The following is an 18994-nucleotide window of genomic DNA, read 5'->3' on the forward strand; positions in this document are numbered from 1 at the left end:
TCTAATGATCAGATATCTTAGCACATGGATAGTAGATATGTGGGGGCGGGGTGGGAAATATATATCATATGGAAATAGGAATATTGATAAAAGGGGGGGTATTTATTCTGTATTACAAGATGATTTGATTGTAAATACAAGTGATTTATGACAATTGATTACAATATGTTTAATCCACTTGTTGTAAGAATTCAAAAATGAATAAATTAAAAATTAAAAAAAAAAAGAACTCTCAACCTCAGGATACTGAAAAAGCTGCATTAACCACTATCTTTTTTTCCAATTCTGCAAAGTTTGCTTCTTGAAGCAGTTTGGAAACTAATAAGTTAACCTTGGAAGTGACAAATTATTGGATTTTACCTTAGTTGCAACTCTGTATGTGATGTAGGTCTCCATAGTAGAAACATGTTTTTTTGGATCATCAACTGTAACGAAAAGATCTCTTGTCTCGCCATCCAAGTCATCATCTAATTGGAGTCTGTTGAGGAGTGATGAAGATGAAGCAGGGCTAGATGTGTCCACAGGAGTGCCATTGGGCAAGCTAAGGTCCTATAAAACAAAGACAAAAATCAATTACAATTACCACCTGCAAGCATGAGACACTATACATCAGGGGTGCCCACACTTTTTTGGTTTGCGAGCTACTTTTAAAATGACCAATTCAAAATGATTTACCAACAATAAAATAAAAACAAAAACAACCTCCACAAAAGCACACTGTACACAGAGAAAATGTTAATCATCATTTATATTCGGGTTTTTTTTTCCAAAGAGGTCAAGGTAATGTCACCTCAGCAACAACTATACAAAAACAGACAAATATACCCCCTACCCTTTTACTAAACCACAATAGCGTTTTTTTAGCACAGGGAGCTGAGCTGAATGCGCTGCACTGCTCCCTGCGCTAAAAACCACTATCATGGTTTAGTAAAAAGGGGTATATAAACTAAATGTACTTAACCCAAGTGGTCAAAAAATCACTTACTCATATAGAGAAAAATACCACTTAACATGATATATCCACTGTGTAGGAAACTTAGAGGAGGGCCTCAGTTTCGGAGCATACGCGTAGTCCTATCACAGACTCAACTGTCAGCGTATTTCTATAGCTCCATGCTCCAGTCATAGGCCCATACCCCAATTGAATTTTTAAAACTTTTTAATAAATAGACCTTAAGTGTAGTGACTAAAATTCAAAACTCTTAAAGGTGAAGTTAAGATATTAAAATTCAGTCCTATTCACAGTGTATCCTTATTCAATAGGCAGCTAAATCACTTATCTCAATCTGCTTTTTCTTTTTCTTTTTTTCTTTTTTAAAGGCTTCCACGTCAAGTTCTTTATTTAGCCTATTTAATGGCTAAGCCAAAGGCTTCCACGTCAAGTTCTTCTATCTTCTATCCGAATCTGAGGCCCTCCTATAAGTTTCCTACACAGTGGATATATCATGTTAAGTGGTATTTTTCTCTATATGAGTTAGTAAAAAGGGGGCCATAATGCAAAATATAGACAGCAGATATAAATTCGGACACATTTTGATCACTAAATTTAAAATAAAATAATTTTCCTACCTTTGCTGTCTGGTGATTTCATGAGTCTCTGGTTGCACTTCCTTTCTCCAAATGTAAATCCAATATTTATTTATTTCTGCCTCCTGCTTCCTTTCCTCCTGATCTCATTCCATTCCCTAACCAACATCTCTCTCTGCCCCCCTTCTTTCTTTCTCTCTCCCTCCCCTTTCTTTCTGTCTTTTTTCTATCTCCCTCCCAAGCCACCGCCGCCAATTTCTCCCTGCTTCCCCAATGCCAGGCCTGGTGCGTACAAGCACTGGGCCCACAAGCCTTCCCCCCCCCCGCCCATGTCAATTCTGATGGAGAGGAAGTCTGGGCCAGCCAGGCAGCGATTGACTGGCCTGGAACTTCTCTCCAATGTCAGAATTGACGTGGGGGGGGGGGGGAAGGCTGTGAGCCCAGCGCTTGTACGTGCCTGGCCTGGCATTGGGGAAGCAGGGAGAACAGAATGTAAAGGCAAAGCAAGTCTATTGGGATGGGCTCCGCGATCGACTCACATTGCCTTTGCGATCGACATTTTGGGTACCCCTGCTATACATAAACACCACAATCTGATCAAACTCCGAGTGAGATGCATGCGAGTACCATTAACCATTAAGGCACAGATTAGTCTTACTGTTCTAATTTCAAGTTATCCTATCTAGGTTCTGGATTTTGTAATGTTTTCCTTCTAGTGCTGTGTCTTATGGCACTTTAAGATTGCTTTTAATGGAAAATTAGGTTCTTACCTCGCTAATTTTACTTGTAGTATAAGGGCAAATAATTCAGGATGATAGGCAATTTTCTGTGAACTGTTTGCAGAAAGATGTCAACCACGTCTTTCAGTTCCACCTCCTTCCCCATGAGCATATAAGTAAACATTGTAAAATCTTGCTTTTACAGATTATGAATTATCCGGTCAATCTCTAAGTTCCTAGAGCCAAAATCTTTAAATATACTAATTCATTCTTTAATTATTGCCAAACTTGATTATTGTAACTTAGTATCTCGATCTGTCCGCACCCTTGATTTGTGTTCATTTAGGCAAACTTTTATAGAGTGAATAGTTCGCCCATATATTTTATCACAGGGGCACTGTATAAGGTAGATTACATATGTGGTAGAAGTATAAGTGAAATAGTTCCTTCCTGTGAATCAGCCTCTTACCTAAACATGCGGTGCCGCTGAGAATGAGCGGGAATCATACAGCTTTATATTATATGTCAGTGTTATTGAAGGCACGTACAGGCGATCATTCTGTGTGTAAACCAGATGAAGCTGATGCTTTGCTCTGGGTACTTGGTCAAAAGCTGTTGTATTGTTTCAGGTGTGCGTCTTTGTTGTGTAAAGTTAACTCTTGGGCACAACGCTTTTTAAGACATTTTAATTTCAGATCGTCATTAATTATCCTAAACACAGTTGTCTGGCTTTTTCCTGCTTCTCTTGCTATTTGGCGAGTTGTTCGCTGGGTTTGAAGCATGTCCTGGCTCAGTACAAGATTGTGCACGTCGTCACTGTGCGCTTGTGTGCAAATCGAGCGTTGTCGTTTGTTGCCTGGCTTACGATCCACAATGCCTGTTGCTCAGATCTTGCGTAGCAGCACATCAAGGCCGTTTTTGTTCCAACCCTTCTATAGGAACTCTTTCAACAATAGTCGGCTGCTGTAACCTTTTAGCAGTACCAAGTTCTTTATCAGAATTCGGTCTTCTGCAGTAAAAACCATTTTGCTACAGAGACTGTTTACAACTATCATCTGCTTTTGCGCGTATCCCATAGAACAATTCATTTCCACAAGGTAGTGTTGTGGTATGGAGGGAAATATTTACAACATTTTACATCAACTTCATTCAGGACACAATGCACTAAATTTAATAAGAATCAATTGAGTTCTATGGATGACACAATAAAAAACATTTTGGTGTTTTTTTTTTTTTTTTCGGTTCACAGTGTAGATGTATATCTAATGCCTAATGTGGCCCAGGAACAGCAGTGTAGCTATATTCTGGGTGTCATGTTAGAATGTACGAGTAATCTTCTCAAAGAGAACCCAAGTGAAACAAATAGAAGTAGAGAATCAAGAAGGCGGATGCCATTTAGCCGAGCTCGGAAGGCTTAGCGTTTTCTTCAAAAATTTTACAACGAATACTTTGGAAAGCTGCCACTTACTTTGCCAATATGCCCCATACTAAGAGGAAGGGGAATGTGAGAGCGGCACAATTACCACTGCTCACATCATCTCCGGCCCAGCAGACGATCCAGTGTTTTCTGCAGCCGCTGAGCTCAGCTGACACCCAGATAACCCTGTGGTGGCAGAGTTCTGCGTCGGATTTGAGTGAGGGAGAACTCGAGTCCCTGGATTTGCTGACATCATTGTCACCGCCGCTTCTCTCTGTGCCTCCATGTACAGCAGGAGCGCAGATTGTTGAGCCTGACCCCGAGGGAGAGGAGTAGGAGACCCCGGAGCAGGCATTGGGAGGAGCTACTGCCCCAGCTGGAATGCTGGGCCAAAAGATTGCTGAAGGAGAGGGAGGATCAGCAACTAGCCCAGCAGTGACACTAGAGATACTCCTGGAGGCTACTAAGAAGGTGGATGTGAAGGTGGAGAAGACTGCCTCAGACATGGAAGCATTGGTTCAGAAAATGGATACCTTTTCAGATAGTTTGGTTAAAATTAAGCAAGAATGCATGGACAAAATACAAACTGAGTCAGCCTCCTTGAAAAACTCAATTACCACTATAATTAAAAAACAAAATTTTGCAGCTTGTAAAATAGAAATGATAGAGAATTACAACAGAAGATTGAACTTGAGAGTGCTAAACTGCCCATGGATACCGGCTATATCACTGATTGAGATCTTCAAAAAATTTCTTATAGAATGTTTGAATTTTCCTTCAGACCAGATTCCGCCCATAAACAAAGCATACTTTTTACCTGTTTCAAAAATAAATTTTGATAATAATGATATACCTAGGGGTGAGAATTTGGTCTCTGACAAAGACTTGCAAAATCTTATGACAGAATTAGAGGAATCGTACATAAAAGTTAATGAAAGAGCAACTCTAATTGTTAACTTTATCTTTGAACAAGATCTTAATTCTGTTATGGAGGTTATTCTTTAAAAAGTCTGGAATACTTTTTTGTGGTCAACGTCTATGGTTATATCATGATGTAACTAGAGTTACTCAGGAAAGGAGAAAATTGTTTTTGGGAATGAGAGAAGAGACAAGGAGGCTAGGTGCTACATTTTTGTTAGCCTACATGCAAATATGTTATTAAGTTTATGGGTTTAAAATATGTGTTCTTCATACCAGATCATCTACAATCCTTTTTAGATCTCAAGGATTTATCTAGTGGTGGGAGCGTAGCTCAAAGGAATAATGCCGGGTTGTAGCATTTAAGTCTTTTCTTTGTACATTACTACATTGTTACTCCCTGTAATTTCTTTATTTTTTTTCTTCCTCCTAGTTGAGGTCTAAGGAAGAGTTAATTTTCATAATAATTCCTATTTTAAATGTTATAATGCTCTACGATGTTAATTTTGTTGGAACTCTATTTCTATAGCAAATAGTTTATACTTATAAAATATGTTAAATTCAATAAAAATAAAAATATAAAAAAGAAGTAGATGTATCCTTTATTCTCCTGTTCATCTGTGTTCTGCATACAACAGGGCTGAGACATTTACTATCTCTAAGGCCATGAAGAGGAAGTTATCCAAGGCACTATTTGCTCCTCGAACCTCACATACCACAGCATGCATTAAATATGAATTCTGTTTACATAAAGCTGTAAACACTCAAATTCCTTTCATTCAAGGCTTGCCAATCCCAGAAATCAGGCATTTTATTGGTTGTAGATTTTTCAAATTCTTCACTTACTGACTTTATTTACTCTGTATACCTTCAAGCTGTCCATAATTCTGCAGCTCATCTTCTCTTTTTATCATAGCTTGCCTCTCTCATGTCACTCTTTTTCCAAAATTCTTGAATCATAGAGAGATGATTAAAAACTTCTAAATATTAACAGTGTTCTATGCTAGCACTGCTCCTACAGCTACAATCATAGTGACTGTAGGAGCTTGTTCTAGTGATAAACAGAGCAGTGACACCCAAAACCCACCTTAATTTTTAGGGCAGCTGAACACAATGCAATCTGAATAGTTAAAGAAACACAAATTTTGTGGTGGGCTCCTAAGACCAGATTTAGTACCATGATGTAGCCCCCATCCTCCTTGTCCTACTTTGTTAGAATCACAGGACAATTTGCTCAAAATTTCATAACCATTTGAAATTTAGTAATTCTCCAAGTTCTCTCTGATGTCTTACTGTGACTTCTCACTTTTCATTTGTCCTTATAGGTTTTCAACTTTTTTATTATTACTTTAGATTTGTGCATTGTTTTTCCCATGCCTACTGAAGGCAATTTATACTACTTAGCAAAATGCCAATAAAATCATACATAAATCAATATAAAAAAACTGTATTAAACATTTTCCCTAATAAAGCATTAGTTTATAACCATAGCAACTTGTCTCTCAAAATCATACCCATGCATTTATAAATGTTACACTTTATAAACAGTACTGTGTTTTATAGAAAATAGGCTACTAAAATCTGTAGTCCCCCCCCCAAAAAAAAAAATAATAATAATAATAATAATTCATTTAGGTCTGAATTACTGGTTATGTATTATGAATAAAACTTCTTAAACCATGAGATTTCTCAATGGAAATGTAAGCTCTGCAACTGTACATTTCTCTCTAAAGGTGCTTTTATGCACACATCAAAACAGATTATAGTGAGAGCAGGCAAAAGATAGTGCATGAGAAAAGATGATGCATGAAAAGAAAAGATGATGCATTTAAAACAAGCAAACTGAAAAAGACTCACTACTTCCAACTCTACCTAAACTAAAGCACTGATGGTAGTGCATATACGGGTTCTTTAATTGTTCCAGACCAGCCAATGACACAGCCTTCCTCTGGTATGAAACAAGAGAAGTCACAGTAACTGACTAATCAAAAGCAGGTGGCTTGCTCTAGAAAAGACACTTCCAGCACCATGCTGATAACTCAGAAGCAAGGAAAAAGAGAAACTTCTAGTCTAGATGAGCACCTTTCACAGTGGGACTCATGTGGCAGAAAGTTCAGGACAGAACAAACATGGAGAATCAAAACTAGCGTGTAAGAGGAGAGCCAAGAATTAATGGAACTTCATTTCTACAGACAGAGCACTTAGGGAATGGCAATAAGCCACAAATCCAACAGAGCAGCTATGGGCTTCATATCCCAAAGGCTCAAAGTGTGGAGTAGTCTACAGTTTAGAGCAGGAGGCTCAGAGGCAGGGAAACCAGGGTTTAAATCTTGCATCTCTGTGGCTTCAAGCAAGTCACTTCACCTTCCACTGTCTCAGGTATAACTAGATCATAAGTTAATTTGGACAGGGAAATAATTTGTGTATGAAATCGAAATTCACCTTGAGCTTAAATTTGGAAAAGGTGATTAATTTGAGCTTATAGAACTTTTTGCCTTTGACTATAATGCCAAGTTCCATCAGTTTTTGAAATACGGGCTTTTTATTAAGTATTTGTATTAGTACTGAGCAGTAACATTTTAATTTTGTACTCGGGTATAAATTTTTACTGTAAGTTATCCTGAGCTCATGGTTAGTGACAGTATATGTATTTATTAATAATCATAATCATAATAATAAATCTCAAATTCAAATCCAGGTAAACAAACACCAGAAATAAGAAGGTAACATTTATGACATACCATACCACCATTAACTTATATACAGACAGAGAAAAATCCTTATACAGGGAAAAAAAAAACCCACAGAAAATAATGTAATTAAACAGTTACAAACTAAACAGATTTTCAACAACCAAAATGAGAAATCAAGCAATTCAGCTGATATAACTGACCGACCAAGAGCTTCTCTGAAGCTAACCTCAGCAAATCAACAACTGCATACTATATACATGCTTCTTGAGGGCAAAAGTATAAATTGCACATTTATAAAGTAGCACATAAACTTAAGTGGTTCTTTATCCTCCTCTTCCAGTCCCCAATGGGCACCCCCTCCCCTAAGACATATACACACTCAAAGATGAGATGAGGGCCAAGCAAGGATATCAGCAGCCAACAGAAAGGGAAAGGTTTTCTCTGCTTAAAAGGAACAATACACCTGCCAACTCATCAGTCAATAATGGCGATTTTCTGAGAATTTTAATAGTCGTTTAAATCTTAGAGAGTTTTGAATTGCCCAAAAATTCCAGCAATGTCACTGGTTGAGGTCTTCAAAAAATTTTTAATTGAGAATTTGAATTTTCCTCATGATCATATTCTACCTATAAAAAAAGCTTATTATTTACTTGTTTCTAAGAAGAATTTTGAGTCTGGTAATAAACCTTTAAGTGAAAAAATTTCCTCTGAAAATGAGCTACAGAACCTTATGGTAATTCTTGAAGACTCTTTCATTTATTAAGGAGAGGGCTACTTTAATTGTGAACTTTGTTTCTGAACAAGACCTCACCTCAGTCATGAGATTCTTTTTTTAAAAAGCTGGAACCCCCTTTTGTGGTCAGCGCTTGTGGCTATTCCCTGACGTAATTAAAATGTCAGGGAGAGGTGAAGACAATGTCTTACAGTAAGAGAAGAAACAACTTGGGAGAAACTTTTATGTTAGCCTACCCCTGTAAATGCATTATCAAACATTTGGGTCTAAGATATGTTTTTTTATATTCCTGAACATCTAAGATCTTTTTTGGACCTTAAGAGGTAAACCAGTGGAGGGGGTGGAAGCTCTAAAACTTGAAGACCGAGGGGTTTATGCCATTTAAGCCTTATTACTTTGAATTATACTTGTATTCTCCTTATAATTTATCTCCTTTCTCTCACTTTAAGTATTGTGGTCTAAGAAAGAGCCTGGTTCCAACTTTTTATTTTTCTTGTATTATCATCTTTTGCCTTAAAATTGTTTAAGGTTGGATATAACTCTGTATTTCTTGAGCAAGTAGTTTCATTTGTAATTGTTGATAAATGAATAAAAAATAAAATTACAAAAAAAATAATGGTGATTTTCTAAGAGTTCATCAACACAATCATTCTAGTTTTTCCAACCCAATGAATATTAGAAAGAAATTAGCCATAAGGAGTCAAGAGAATTCTGTTTGCCATCTGGGGCAAAATAACTCAAAATTTGGTATCAGGGAAAAACAGATAAAAAGACAAAGTTCAAAAATGGGCTAAATTGGACTAGGAGTTCCAGGGAAAAAAACCTACCCAAGAAAGTACTTATACAACATAGAAACTGCTCCTTTCAAAGTGCATCTCCCAGAAATAATTGTTTATTGTTAGCTTCTATACTGCTACTAATGACTGGGATGTCAATTCAGAGCGGTTTGCATGAGCTTCTGTAAAGGTATTACAATACTTGAGCTTCTGTGAGGTGTTACAATACATGGGCTCTATACAGAGTTACAGGGGCTTCTGTAGCATTAAAACCAGCATAATTATGCAAAACTGGAAGTTACATTGAAGCAAGGCCTCCAGTGGCAGAGGGAAAGTCCGAACGGGACTCTGAAAGCAGATCGGCAGCAGCAAGGCTCTCTCTTTCCCGAGCATTAGTATTTCTCCTCTCCTCCCTGGCCAGGCAAAATCGGCGGTAGTGAATGCAATTCACTACCCTGCTGCTACTCCAGGCGTCTTCTCTCCATTCGGCCGCCCAAGTGGAAACAGGAAGTTTTCACTGAGGGCGGGCCACAGTGGAGAGAAGACGCAAGGAGTGGTGGCAGGAGTGGATCGCTAAATAACTACCACCACCGGCAACACGTTGTAACGTCAAAATAAAGGTAGATGGAGGGAGAGGGGAGATGGACTTGGGGGGAGTTGGGGGACTGGAGGAGAGATGGGGAGAAGATGGATGGGAGGGATTAACTTGGTGGAGGGGGGAGATGGACTTGGGGGAGATTATGGAGATGGGAGAGGGATCAAAGAAATAATGGATCTAAAAACAGGAGAGGGAGAGAGATGGTGAACAATGGGATTTAGGGAGGGAAGGAACAGAAAGGGAGAGAAGTTGTACACAAGGGATGGTGTGTGTGTGGGGGAGGGATAGAGATACTGGATAGGAGGGTAGTTAGAAAGAGAAAGGGAGAGCTGGTGGGGAAGGAGGGAGAGATGCAGGATGAAAGGGCAGTTGAGAAAAGGAGAGATAGTGGATCTGTGTATGGTGGGGTCCATCGCTGTAGCTATGGGAATAGAGGTGGAAAAAAGGAAATATGCCAGACCTCCAGAGGAGGACAGAAATGGAAGATGGATGGTTACCACGGAGAAAGAAGAAAATGACAAATGGGCAAGAGACCCTGGCAAGCAAGTTATCAGAAGACATTTGTTGCAGACCCTGGGACCAACATGATTTGAAAAATGACCAGACAACAAAAGGTTAAAAAAAATAAAAAAATAAAAAAATTATTTTCTGTTTTGCGATTACAATGTGTCAGATTTGAAATCTATATCCTGCCAGAGGAAAAGTCTTTTATTTACACCACAGCAGCAGTGGGCAAAGGGGGTGAAGAGACTATAAAATAAACTCACCATGATGTTTGGAAAAACACCCAATTGTGCAGGAAAATCAATCGATTCAATAAGCTAAATTGAATCAAAATATTTTTTCCTGAATCGGGCAGCACTAGTAAGAACTAACTATACAATGAAAAACTACAGTCAGCTTTGTGTGCCTACTCTATGTGTTTGACACTCTTTCTTGCAAGAGAGTAAAATAAAACCAATTGCTGTTTCACACCCGTGTCTGTGCTGAGTTTTTCCAGTGAGAGATCATTGTTTCTCACAGTTCCCTCTGCAGCAGGAGCAGATTGTGTAAAGGCCTCCACTGGTCAAGACTTGGTACTTTTTCTTAAATATGCAAAGATTATTTTTGTATAAAGTGTCTCCATTTGTGTTTAGCAAAACGCAACAACCTCCTGAAAGATACACACATCTCCCCCTATTCCTTACCTAGAGCTGGCTTTGGGAGGGAGGGACGCAAATAGGGAAACTGCCCTGGTCTCCATGCCACAGGGAGCCCCCAAACCTGCTCAAAAAAGAGCACACTTGCTGGGCAGGCTTGGGGCTTTCCCTTCCAGCTTTCTACCCTGTTTAACAGGTCCAGGTCAAACTGCACAGTTTCCCATTAAGTTTCTTCAGTTAAGATATATGGACACAAGAGCGGTGTAGTGACCCGCAACACACCCAGTTTTCATATCCATAAGCCGACCGGTAAATAGTCTTTGCCATGACAACGGCTTTCGGGGAGTCTGGCTCGTGGTTCACGTCACAAACTGGAGGAAAAAAAAAAAAGAACCAACCACATCTGTACGCTCTGTGAAAGATTGCCACTAATCATTCCCAATCTATTAAACCGTGCTCCTTCCTAAAAGTACAGGAACTCTAAAGACAGTCTTACAAAGAAGACGGGGCACACGGCCGCTGCCAAACCCCAATACGGCTTCTTTTCTTTCAGCAAAAAAATAAAATAAATAAATAAACCACACAACAAAAAAATGGTTGCTGGTACCACATACATGGGCTCCCATCTCAGTTCCACCGCCATCATCATCAAGCACTGAAGCCAGAAAGGGAAATACACAGCGAGAGAGACGCGTCACCCACAAACAATGCACTCACATACTCCACACGTGTATGCCGGGGTACCGGCCTGGGCGCAGGAGCCACACGGTACCTTATCTCCAATGCTGCTGCTGGTGCCCGTGTTGGGCAGCTCGGGACTGGGGGTGAGCGCCACCGCCATCATTTCCTCCTCACTGCCGGAGCCTGCCAGCGGGTGCTGGATATCGTGCAAATCATGTTGGCCCGAGGAGGGTAAAGATTTGGGGGTCACCGCGCCGGCCATGGTCCCCAGGGCTGCACAGCAGGAAAGCACCGAGCCGGGCCGCTTGTGCCACTCCGCTGCGCCCCGCCCCCTTTTCCCCACCCCCCTACCACTCGCGCACAGTGCGCGAGCGGAGCTCCCTCCCACTTAGCCTGCAGGAAGTAGCGCGCGCTCCCGGATACACAGCTTGATTGGTTGCTCGGGAGTGCCAGGAGAGACGGGGCGTGGCTTCTGTCTGAGGACCTTTCAGGGGCCTCCGAGTTCGCTTTTTATTTCATTTTTTTTAATTATTTCAAGTATTTCTATTAATTTAAGGAAAAACAAAACTGCAAATAAGAATAACAAATGTTAATAAAGAGGTTCGCTGTTTGTTTTTTTTTAACAAGTCTTCAACATAGGCAGCATTCAAAAGTATTAAATCATCAGTGCTAGAGAACTACAAAGGGCTCAGATTTTCAAGATATTCATAATAAATATGCATTAGGGAACTTGCATGCAAAGCCATCGCATGCATAATTATTAGAGCTATCCTGAAAACCTGATCTTGTGAGTCACAGGTTTAAAAGGCACCTATCAGGACTAGTCCCAATCCCTTTCTAGTGCACGGTAGATTCTGTATATGACACCTAAAGCTGTACACATACACATGTGTGTTGGTGATGTACAGGTAAAAATCAATAGGCCTAATTGACACTCATAATTGATGTTAATTAGAGCTAATTGAAAATTACATGCACAACTTGGTAAGTGTATAGCACAAAGTGTTATGCATAGGGTTACCAGATGTCTAGGAAAACCCAGACAAGTTTTGGAAGGCCCTGGGCTCAGGGCCATGTCTGGATGTCCTCTGAGCATGGACAGACATCAACATGATGATGTCACACACATGCACTGATATCATTACACTTAGGTCCACGCATGCACAGAGGACATCCAGACATGACCCAGAGCTCAGGGAAGGAGACATGCAGTTTGTGTGAAGGTGGAGCTGACAGTGGGGCAGAATGGGGGCCAGAGGTCCTCTTTTTATAAAGAGGAAATCTGGTAAACCTAATTATGGATCTTGTCCACTGCATGTATCTAAAAGGGGGCATGGTTAGGGGTAGAGCATTTAATTATAACCGCCTTATTCCAAGGCAGGATACATAAAAACATACACATTAAAATGACCACCACAAAACAAAAATACATATACAGCATTATTGGGAGAGTCCAGATTACAGCAGCCCATCAGTGTGGATTGAGGGTATATCTTTGTTGTGTGTGTGAAAAAAAGCACAGTTACTTACCTGATACAGGTGTAATCTGAGGACAGCAGGCAGATATTCTCACATGTGGGTGATGTCATCCACGGAGCCTGGTACGGACAGTATTAAAGTGTACTATCACATTAAAAAAATTTTCATAGTTTTGAGACTGCCCATATAGTGCATGTGCCGGTGCCTTCCTGCCCATCAGTTCAGTAAAAAAGCTAAGAAACATGATGGTAAATAAAGGCCAAATGGCCCATCCAGTCTGCTAATCCACAATAACCATTATCTCTTCCTCTCTCTATGACATCCCACACATGCCTATCCCATGCTCTCTTGAATTCAGACACAGTCTCCATCTCCACCACCTCTACCAACCTTTATGTAAAAAAGTATTTCCTTAGAATTTGACATAAAGAAGGATGTTTCAGAGGAATGTTGGGAACAAGTTTGGAATTCCATTCATAAATCATTATGATCAGCGGCAGTCAAAAAAAATCCATATTTTTTGTGTTTCACAAAGCTATTTGGACTCCTTATAAATTGTCAAAAATTAATAGTGTTCAATCAAACAAATGTTGGTCATGTTTAAAAGATGTTGGTACCATAGTCCACTCACTATACTACTGTGACAATACATGGGATTATTGGTTAAAAGTATGGGATAAAATCTGCAATTTGCTGAAAATTAATGAACCATTTACATTAGAAGTTATGGTGCTCGGGCATCTTGGACTTAGACAACCAATATCTGAAGATCTATCAAAATTATTAAGGATATTGCTTAATTTGGCCATTAAAATTATCTTAAAACACTGGAAGGATGTATCGCTGTCACCTTTTCAATCTGTTTGACCACTTTAAGATCATCACATACAATCACTCCCAAGTCCTGCTCTTCTGTCATGCACATAAGTTCTTCACCCCTAAACTGTACTATTCCCTCTGGTTTTTGCAGCCCAAATGCATGACCTTGCATTTCTTAACATTGAATCTTGGCTGCTAAATTTCAGACCATTCTTCAAGCCTCGCCAGGTCTTTCTTCATGTTATTTACACCATCCAGGGTGTCCACTCTAGTGCAGATTTTGGCATCATCTGCAAAGAGGCAAATCTTACCCGACAGCCCTTCAGCAATATCATTCACAAAAATCTTTAAAAAAAACAGGCCCAAGAACAAAAACTTGCAACATACTACTGGCAACATCCCTTTCCTCCAAGCGATTTCCATTGATCACTACCCTCTGTCGCCTTCAACTCAACCAGTTCTTGACCCAGCCCGTAACTTTGGGACCCATCCCAAGGGCACTCAGTTTATTTATAAGACATCTGAGTGGAACACTTTCAAAGGCTTTGCTAAAATCTAAATACAACCGCCAACAAATTGCAACTAAATGCCTCCAAAACGGAACTCCTTTGGATCCGCAAAGAACACTACAATTGTGCCTGTTCCTCGCTATGCTGGGACTCAACTACCTTAACTGCAAAGGACCAAGCATCCGGCCTAGGAATACTCCTTGTCTCCAACCTGTCACTTTCCAACCATATCTTTCAGATGGTATATTCCTTATTTAACGACCCACAGCAACTCCGAAAAAAATAACGTTTTCACGGTTTTGTAAAAGGGGGGGGGGAATATAAATTTAGCACACTCCCTCTATCCAATTCTCTGGTCACCCAGTCAAAGAAATTGATCAGATTTGTCTAACAAGACCTACTTCTAGTGAATCCATGTTGCCACTGGTCCCGTAATCCACCTGATTCTAGAAACTTCACCATTCTCTGTTTTAAAAGCGTTTCCATTACTTTGCTTACCACAGAAGTCAGACTTACTGGCCTGTAATTCCCTACTTCTTCCTTACTTCCACTTTTGTGGAGAGGGACCACAACTGCCATTCTCCAGTCTTCTGGTACCACTCCCGACTCTAGAGAAGCATTGAAAAGGTCAGTCAGCCACCAGAACTTCCCCAAATTCCTTCAGCACCCTTGGGATGTACACCATCCAGCCTCAACCCTTTGTCTAGCTTTTATTTAGCTAGCTCCTCACGAACACAACACTCTGAAAAATCAATCAAGGTCTACCACTCCTCCATCTCTATTTGCATTTGTCTTCTGTGATCCTGCTCCCGGAGCTTCAGCCATGAACACAGAACAGAAATATTTGTTAAACAATTCAGGCTTTTCTTTATCAGCTACTACATATTCCTCCCCTACAGTTTTGAGTCTCACAATGCCACTTTTGCACTTCTTCCTATCACTGATATATCTAAAAATGTCTTATCTCCCCGTTTTACTGTCAACTATATTTTCTTCCATTTGTATCCTTACTTTCCTGACTATTCGACCAGCCTCTCTTAACTTTTCCAGATATTTTTGCCTATCTTCCTCTTTCTGCGATCTTTTGTAGTTTATGAAAGCTAACCTCTTATTCCTTACCTTCTCAGCTACTACTTTTGAGAACCAAAGCGGCCTTCTTTTCCTCTTACTTTTTCTTACTTACCTCATAAAGATTTGTCACCCTTACAATAACTCCTTTCAGTTTTGCCCACTGCATTTCTACTCCTTCCAGAAGTTCCCATCTGGACAATTCCTTGACGTAATCCCCCATCCAACCAAAGTTAGTTTTTTAAAAGTCTAGATGACCACAGAAGATTTAGAAGTGAGTAGTTTTTTTGAGATTTGCAATTATATTGTAAGTCACATTCACCAATCAGCCCCCAGATGTATGCTCCAATCATAGTCTCATTATATTGTCCTTGGTAGCAGCATTTAAAGTCCATTATATCCTGATGGAAGTGCTCACCTTACTCCTCTGTATATGTTCCCATACTCTCCTGATGAATATCAAGGACATGGACTTTGAGAGACATCCTACAGTCCATTTTACTGTAATTCTTCACGAGATTCTCAACCAACTCCACATAGTTTTCGGCCTTGTGATTGCCCAGAAAGCCCTGAACCACTGCAACAAAGCTGTTCCAAGCTGCTTTCTACTTCCCAGTTAGCTTCTTGGGAAATTCCTTGCATTCCAGGATCTTCTTTATCTGTGGTCTGATGAAGACACTAACTTTGACCTTTGCCTCAGACAGATTAAGGAAGATGTCTTGAAGGTACTTGAAGATCTTGAAGGCTGCCAACTCCTTATTTAGAACTCTGACAAATTGTTTCATTAGACCCAATTTGCTGTGCAGTGGTGGCACAGCACCTTTCGGGGGTCCACCAGTGATTCCCATTTGACGTTGTTTCTCTCCACAGAGAATTCAGTCTGTTATGGCCAGTCCTACCTTTGTCCCTACTGTTTCAAAGGTAGAGAGATAGCAGGGAAACTTGGTAAAAACACATTGGCTGTTTATGTGGAATATAAAGAATTTTAATAAACATAAATATATTCATTAATATAGACCAGGGGTGTCCAACCTGCGGCTCCATGAAGTATTTTGTGTGGCCTCGGTCGAAGGCAATGCAGTGTTTTCCTCTGCTGCCCCCGGGTGTTTACTGTCTTGCCGGCTCCCTCCTCTGTCTTGCTGCAGCGTTTGTGTTTTTGTGCAGCCCCAGAAACATTTTTTTCGGCCAATGTGGCCCAGGGAAGCCAAAAGGTTGGACACCCCTGATGTAGACTATGAGAAAACGATGTAAAATAATAAATCAAATACAGAACCAGAGATCAGTTCTGTTCTACATTCTTGATTGTCCTGCAACTGAAAAAGAATGTTCTGATGTTGTGCTGGTGGCAGGAGCTCCAAGTAGGGAGGAGCCAACACATTTCAGCCACACAAAGGACTTCTGTTGCCAGTAGGTAACAAGAGATGAGCAGAATTCCTTGTCCGAGCTCAGCATGATCACTGATGCTGTTTCCTGGCACTTGAATGTCAAAAAAAAAAAAAAAAATTCTGCCTCTAATTCTTCTCATTTTGGACCTTTTTTTGGTGGTTCAGCAATTGAGTGCACCTCGACTACAAGCTTGATCTGCTATCAGCATTCACAGTCTGTTTATGGCATTGTTCTGTTATTGACTGTCATCAAGTCTAATTGGCCCTTCAGTCTTGGATCCAGCAATGTCACTGCCAAGTATGGCTCTGTAACTGTAAAATAACGATCCAGGTGATCTACAAGGCAATTTTTTAAAGACCCTATCACATGGCTGTCTAAACTGCAATTGTCAGATGCCATTTCAACTGATATTTTGTTGGGCCCACCTGTTGTAGTGAAGGCTTAGGATCTGTTTACAGTTCTTTTGTAGTTCTGTCAAATGGTTCCAGCACCATATTCAACTTCTGCCTGCAAGGAGTCATCAATTATATTCAACTCTTCCACATTCTCTGCCATAGATTTCAATGTCAGTAGAATACTATTCCATCATGTTGATATACACTGCTTGAGCGTTTTCTTCAGTGAACGGTTGGTTGACTCTTGTTTGCTTAGTGAGTGTAGCCACATCCTTGCATAATATTATAAGCTCACTAACCTCACTGCAGAGGTCATTTGGATCAGCTTTAGTTTTTAATAGCTGGAGTCAATGAGAGTGTACAAGATTGAGATTATGACCTGTACAACCTGTCCAGACCTCATCTCAAAATGCTGCTTTCATATTAGCTACATATTAATCACATAGGTGAGACTCTGCCAAAATGCTTGAAACAAATTGACAAATATTCTCATCAGTTTGTTTATTAGCAATCTCCTTCATTGCCAAAATTGCTGAACACACACTAGTTTTCATTAAGGTGAGCTCTTCTTTTGATGGTTTTTTTTTTTTCAGCTGAGGTATTAGTGTCAACTTTCTGAATCAAGGTGTGCAAGGGACATAATCTGGCTCCAATTCATTCCCATCCCCTCACTTTTGGTTCATATCTTCCCATCCCTGTGGTAATAATGACTTTGTTGTCTTCATCCTTGTGGATTTCCATGGGATTCCTATAGTCCCTGTCCCCACCCCCACCCTCATATCTCAAGTGTGTGCTAAATCCAAAGAAGCCTATAGACAATGGGCTTCTTAGCACTTATCGTGTGCTATTGTCTGTTAGGGGTTCTTTTATTATATCTTGGTGCACGCTAAGTGCTTAATTGCTTTACAAGAAATAGAATTAGATATAAAAATATATTTAAAAAAAAAAACTTTCCGAATTCTCACCCACTCCAAGCACATTCCTTGATCTTTTATTCCAATTAAGAGGACAATAGGGAAATTTTTCAGTCAATTAGGTCTTTAAATAAAATCTATATATTTATTTAACTCGTTTTCTGTCGAATTCTCCCCATAGAGCTCAGAACGGGTTACAGGTTGACATACATAATATACAGTTAACAGGTTACAATTTGCCATAATTACAGTACAAGTTTTTTAAAAATTTAGTTTTTATCCTAATTTGACACATACTAGGGATCTAATACCAATATGCATAATATACAGTTTACATCAGGGATGCTCACACTTTTTGGGCTTGCGAGCTACTTTTAAAATGACCAAGTCAAAATGATCTACCAACAACAAAATTTTAAAAAACACAAAGCACACTGTACGCAGAGAAAATGTTAATTATCATGCCTATTCCGGGTTTTTTTCAAAGAGGTCAAGGCAGATGACTCTATGCACTATCACCTCAGTAACAACCATACAAAAATAGACAAATATACTCCCTCCCTTTATATTAAACCACAATAGCAGTTTTTAGTGCAGGGAGCTGCGCTGAATGACCAGCACTGCTCACTCCCTACGCTAAAAAACGCTATTGTGGTTTAGTAAAAGGGGGCCATAGTGCAAAATATAAATTCAGACACATTTTAATCACTAAATTTAAAATAAAATCATTTTTCCTACCTTTGTTGTCTGGTGATTTCATGAGTCTGGTTGCACTTTCTTCTGACTGTGCATCCAATCTTTCTTCCCTTCTTTCAGCCTGTATGCTTCCTCTCCTCCAGACCTCATTCCCTCCCCAACTTTTTCTTCCTCTCTCCCTGCCCTTTCTTTCTCCCTGCCTCCCTTTCTTTTTTCTCTTTTCATGCCCCCTTTCTTTTTTTCTGTTTCCCTTCTTTCCTTCTGTCTCCCTGCCTGCCCCCTTTCTTTCTTTCTCCTTGCCCTCCCCCAAGCCACTGCCACCATCATCGGGTAACAGACCCCAAAGCTGCTGCCGCCTCAAGCTCTCCCTGCTTCCCAGCATTCCTCTCCCCGACGTCAATTCTGCTGTCGGAGAGGAAGTTCTAGCCCAGCCAGGCAGCGATTGGCTGGCCCGAACTTCCTCTCTGACAGCAGAATTGACGTCGGGGAGAGAAAGGCTGATCAGCCCAGTAGATCGCCAAAGCAAA

General features: G+C 40.1%; 1 protein-coding gene across 3 annotated transcripts in view; it reads right to left on the reverse strand.

The window, feature by feature from the left end:
- Window positions 1-11528, reverse strand: part of SNX30 (sorting nexin family member 30) — a 90106-nt gene extending 78578 nt beyond the window's left edge. The window contains exons 1-2 of one of the 3 annotated variants that reach the window (XM_033925977.1): window positions 11293-11528; window positions 361-549 (exon numbers count right to left, since the gene is read on the reverse strand). In XM_033925977.1, the coding sequence (XP_033781868.1) occupies window positions 361-549; window positions 11293-11463 (360 nt within the window). In that variant the 5' untranslated portion in view covers window positions 11464-11528. Of the gene's footprint in view, window positions 1-360; window positions 550-11134; window positions 11162-11292 lie in introns of those variants that run through there. The other 2 variants (XM_033925985.1, XM_033925990.1) reach the window with 2 other exon arrangements.
- Window positions 11529-18994: the final 7466 nt, after the last annotated feature.

The sequence above is a fragment of the Geotrypetes seraphini genome, chromosome 1, assembly GCF_902459505.1.
Source record: "Geotrypetes seraphini chromosome 1, aGeoSer1.1, whole genome shotgun sequence".
In the NCBI taxonomy this organism is placed as follows: domain Eukaryota; kingdom Metazoa; phylum Chordata; class Amphibia; order Gymnophiona; family Dermophiidae; genus Geotrypetes; species Geotrypetes seraphini.